Raw genomic sequence first — 5,743 nt, 5'->3', positions numbered from 1 at the left:
CGAGGTCAGAGCCCATCTCGACTTAGGTTTCAACTTTGAGGCAACGCTTAATTGGATCCCGGGTACTACAATAAAGCTACTTTACTCCATCATATCTACCGTTATCCAACCCCTGGGGGCATCGTAAGTCTATTTCCCCCACTACGCAGCCATCTTACCACTCCTCCTTCTCTCTCTCTCACCCTGTCTTCCTCATCTTCATGTCTCCTGATTCCTATTTTCCTCCTCCTCCTCCTCCTCTTCTTATTACTCTTCTCTCAGCCATTTTCTTCCTTCTCCTCCTCTTCCTTCTCGTCATCTTGATCGGCTTCTTGAGGTCACCATTATATCCATCCTCCCTGATGACACTCCTGCGCGCAGTGACGCCCCCGCCCTCAATGTTCCCGCCCCGGGGGTAGGACGCCCGCCTGCCCGTGAAAGTTCCAGGTCTTTTCTATGGACTTCTCTCTAATTGCCTTTCCATTTATCTTTCAAAATGTATGAATAAGGAGGAGGGAATATAATATATATATATATATATATATATATATATATATATATATATATATATGTGTGTGTGTGTGTGTCTGTGTGTGTGTGTATCACTATATGTACATATGTATTTGTATATATTTGCCTATATATGTATATATATAAATGATCATAATTATGCAATATATACATATACACACACATATATATTATACACACACACACATACACACATACCTATACTATAATATATATAGTATATATAATATATAATATACATATATATGTACATAGCATATATATATATATATATATATATTATATATATATAATATATATATATATATATATATGTGTGTGTGTGTGTGTGTGTGTGTGTTTGTGTGTGTGTGTGTTGTGATTGTGTTCGTACGTGCGTGTCTTACGAGAAAAGTTGCTATTTTCTTCTCCAGTTCTGTAGCAACCATCAAAAGAAACCTAGAGAGAGAGAGAGAGAGAGAGAGAGAGAGAGAGAGAGAGAGAGAGAGAGAGAGAGAGAGAGAAAGGAAATAAAATGCAAACATATAAAACCATCTGAAAAGTCATATCGCATCCAAGACAGAAACTTTGGCCATGAAGAAGTTTTTTTACGATCTCCTCCTAGCAGTCGCATCGCGCCATGAACTTGACGTGACTCCGGGAAAAAAAAAAAGTAAAAAAAGTCTGGGAAACGAGTTTCTCTTGATCTTGGCAACGATGTTGAACTTGAAGGCAACTTAGATACGGGACACGAGATATCCAACGTCCCAGCGAAATGTCAGGAGATGCCGGGAGCTTCTTCTTTGCATAACAAGTCTGGGAAATACCGATTTACGAACGTAGTGGTGGCATTTCCTATGACCAGCTTCTGGACTGCTGGGTTGGGCCTGGGTGTGGATACGGGTTCAGTGAGATTTCATCTTAATCGTCATCAGCATCACCGTGATGTTCTAGGTAACAAAGAGGATAGATCCTTATTCTCAGAAGACAGTGATCGGCTTCTTGTCCTCCTCCTCCCTCTCCTCGTCCTCTCCTCCTCCTCCTCCGCTTTTCCTCCTCCCCCTCCTCGTCCTCTCCTCCTCCTCCTCCACTTTGCCTCCTCCTCCTCCTCCTCGTCTCCTCTCCTCCTCTCCTCCTCCTCCTCCCCTCCTCCCCTCCCCTCCCCTCCCCTTCCCCCTCGTCCTCCTCATCCTCTCCCTTCTCCTCCTTCTTCTTCTAGGTAACAAATGACGTTTAATTTCGGTTACCCTCATAAGGAAAAATATCCTAATATTCTTATCCCTTTTCGCTTTCTTCTAGATCAATTCGTTTATCATTTTTCTTCTTAAGAGAAATCTACTGGTCATCTGATATGGATACTTACTGGTCAAGATTCGGCTTCTGAATAGGGTTAAATCGTCAACATCAACAACAAAACAACAACAACGCCCTAAAGACGTCAACAAGTATTACAACAAAAAAATTGAATAACAGCAGCCGAAATTTTATTTAACAGGACCATCTATATCTAACAGTAATTATATAATATTGAACAGGACCACCAATATCTAACAGTAAAAATAATATGATATTTAACAGGACCACCAATATCTAACAGTAATAATAATATAATATTAAACAGGATCACCAATATCTAACAGTAATAATAATATAATATTGAACAAGACCACCAAAATCTAACAGTAATAATAATATATTGAACAGGACCACCAATATCTAACAGTAATAATATAATATTTAACAGGACCACCAATATCTAACAGTGATAATAATATAATATTGAACAGGACCAACAATATCTAACAGTAAAAATAATATGATATTTAACAGGACCACCAATATCTAACAGTAATAATAATATAATATTGAACAGGACCACCAATATCTAACAGTAATAATAATATAATATTGAACAGGACCACCAATATCTAACAGTAATAATAATATAATATTGAACAGGACCACTAGTATCTAAATGTAATAATAATATAATATTAAACAGGACCACCAATATCTAACAGTAATAATAATATAATACTGAACAGGACCACCAATATCTAGCAGTAATAATAATATAATATTGAAAAGGACCACCAATATCTAACAGTAATAATAATATAATATTGAAAAGGACCACCAATATCTAACAGTAATAATAATATAATTTTTAACAGGACCACCAATATCTAACAGTAATAATAATATAATATTGAACAGGACCACCAAGATCTAACAGTAATAATAATATGATATTGAACAGGACCACCATTATCTGACAGTACTAATAATATAATATTAAACAGGACCACCAATATTCATAATATTGAACAGGACCACCAATATCTAACAGTAATATTAATATAATATTTAACTGGACCACCAATATCCAACATTAATAATGTAATGTCTTTAAAGCACAAACCAGGGATATAAAACTTTCAGTGCAGTTTTGTAACATCGACAATAAAAAAAAAGAAAAAAAAAAGCAACAAAACACACTGCACTCTTCACAGCAGACAAATAAACATTATAACTCCACGAGATTTATTGAACAGATGACTTCCATTTGCTTGAGGCCAGGAACTGAGTCTAATTCCACCAGGTGAGTCTAAACTCATACCTATCCTAGACAAGGACAAAAAAAAATGCGTTGATGAAACTAGCGACGTAATTTACAACTGTTGTGCCTGATTCAGTAGAATATGTCTGGATCTGAGACACAAAAACAGGCTGGAAATAAAGAGCGGGATAGTGTCGTCAGTGCACCGCATGCGATGCAATGTAGGCATTACTTAAGGTTCTAGCGCCTCAGTAGCATGGTCGGTATTGTGTTGGCGTACCACCTCGATGGCCACGAGTTCGATTTGGGCATTCCATTGAGGTGTGAGAGATGTGTATTTCTGGTGATAGAAGTTCACTCTCGACGTGGTTCGGAAGTCACGTAAAGCCGTTGGTCCCGTTGCTGAATAACCACTGGTTGCATGCAACGTGCAAAACACAATACAAACACACAACACAAACAACACGAACAAACTTAAGGTTCTTTACAACGCCCCTTCGGCCCCTAGCTGCGACTGCTTTCATTCCTTTTATTGTACTTCTGTTCATATTACCTCTCTTCCATCTTACTGTCCGCCCTCTCGCACAATTGATTCATAGTGCAACTGCTTTGAGGTTTTCCTCCTGTCACAACTTCCAAACCTTTTCACAATCAATTTCCGTTTCATCGCTAAGTGGCCCTAGTTGCCCCAGTGCTTGGCATGTGTGCCGAAAATGTATAAATCAATCAAGATAGCTGGTCTCATCACGCAACTTAAAACCGGTTTCAAATGAATCCCCGAGATCAGCTCTATCACCAGAGGAAAGCCCAATAAACCAGGATTACGTATCAGTGACCTTTCCTCCTGATTATTCACTAAGAGTAATAGTCTCTCTCTATAGTATCATAGTCTCTGCTGATCCAGCCAGGGATTGTATGCATTCCCTCGACGGGAGATCGCTAATTAAACATTTACCTGGAGATCTGCTGCGGCCGGCGCTCAGAATGTGAAGAGATTCGATTCCGCCTGATGGTTAAAGGCGAACCTCCTCCTCTCGAGAGGGATGTGTACGAGGAATTGGTGGTGTTGTCAGACGAGATGTGGACGAATCGACCCCAAACAGGAATTAATGTGGATTTATTCAGGGCTTGAAATACCTTGTCTATCATGTTTTTATGGCTTAAATTGAACTGCAAAGCTTATACTGTAGTGTGTGTGTGTGTGTGTGTGTATGTGTATATATATATATATATATATATATATATATATAATGGGAGACATCCACCCTCCTCCTTGAAATCTGTTTGTCCGCCCTGGGTAGGAGCGGAGTAGGTAGGGGAATGGGAGTGCAGGGGAGACATCCACCCTCCTGCAAACCTGTTTGTCTGCCCTGGGTTGGGCTGGGGTAGGTACGGGAATGGGAGTGCAGGGGAGACATCCACCTTCCTGCAAACCTGTTTGTCCGCCTTGGGTGGGCGTGGTGTAGGTACGGAAACGGGAGTGCAGGGGAGACATCCACCCTCTTGAAAACCTGTTTGTCCTTCCTGGGTAGGAGCAGAGTAGGTAGGGGAGACTGCAGCCCCGACTTCCAACATCTACGTCATCTAAGAGAGCAATGACAAAAACAGTATATAACGTAGGTCTTTTATTCTCAGAATGGACAGTTACTATTATATTAAGATGTATCTACCTACAGTCAACTCCCCGTGGAATCTACCTGGCAAGGATATCCCAGAAGACCCTTATTCCATACCATACCGCAGCGGGATGGATACCTTTGCCCCACCAAGTAGGGTATATCCGAGTGCTTAAGAAATCGTCAGGTATCCTTATTGACCTTTTTGATGGCTGGGTAGGTAATGTACCTAGTCGGCAGGTGAGCTCCTGGGAAGGAAAGAAGGAAGGGAGGCTGGAAGATTGGAATCGGCAGGTAAGCATTGAGGTAGATGGGTAAGGTAGGTAACTCAAGTATAAGGGAGTAGGTAAGGCAAATGGTGGGTATGTAAGATATTTAGAAAGTATGTAGGCAGGTAAGGTAAGAAGGCAAGCTTGATTGTTTATAGGCAGGTAGGCAAGAAGATACATAGGAAAGTAGGCAGGAAGGAGGGTAAATAGACTGATATAGAAGTAGATAAATGTCATGTTAGATGAGAGAGAGAGAGAGAGAGAGAGAGAGAGAGAGAGAGAGAGAGAGAGAGAGAGAGAGAGAGAGAGGCATAAATAAGACAAATCATAGACAAAAGACGAAAAGCGAAACGCTGATAAATGCAAGTCAATAGATGGCTCCATCTACCCATTGCAATATCCCCTTCACTCCTCAAATAGATGGCTCCATCTACCCATTACAATATCCCCTTCACTCCTCAAATAGATGGCTCCATCTACCCATTACAATATCCCCTTCACTCTTTCCATATTTCCCCGACTACTGATTAATTAACTGCCTTAATCACCGACTCATTATCTCACTCCCTCGAGAGGTCACTTCAAGCTTCATATGGGATAAATCGCGATTCTTTTATTCTCTCTTATCTCAAAGAATCTTCATTTCGGAATTCATACAAAGAACTGCTTTCCATTCGACAAAATACAAAGGGATTCAAATTATTTTTTAAGTAAGAGTTTTTTTTTAAAGGGGAAACTTATTTTACACGATAACTATTACTTCAAAACGAGAGAAAGAGAGAGAGAGAGAAAAAAAGTGTTTATCGAAG

At 39.9% G+C, this 5,743-nt stretch overlaps 1 protein-coding gene across 1 annotated transcript in view; it reads right to left on the bottom strand.

Moving 5' to 3' along the window:
- Nucleotides 1-214: 214 nt before the first annotated feature.
- LOC135225098 (pre-mRNA 3'-end-processing factor FIP1-like) overlaps nucleotides 215-5,743 on the bottom strand; it is a 29,069-nt gene continuing 23,540 nt past the window's right edge. Inside the window, exons 4-5 of the mRNA XM_064264355.1 lie at nucleotides 4,005-4,191; nucleotides 215-407 (exon numbers count right to left, since the gene is read on the bottom strand). Coding sequence (XP_064120425.1) covers nucleotides 215-407; nucleotides 4,005-4,191 — 380 coding nt within the window. The remainder of the gene's footprint in view (nucleotides 408-4,004; nucleotides 4,192-5,743) is intronic.

The sequence above is a fragment of the Macrobrachium nipponense genome, chromosome 12 (assembly GCF_015104395.2).
Source record: "Macrobrachium nipponense isolate FS-2020 chromosome 12, ASM1510439v2, whole genome shotgun sequence".
NCBI classification, from domain to species: domain Eukaryota; kingdom Metazoa; phylum Arthropoda; class Malacostraca; order Decapoda; family Palaemonidae; genus Macrobrachium; species Macrobrachium nipponense.
Note: the sequence above shows the minus strand (reverse complement) of the source record. Positions and strands in the feature narration are given on the sequence as shown.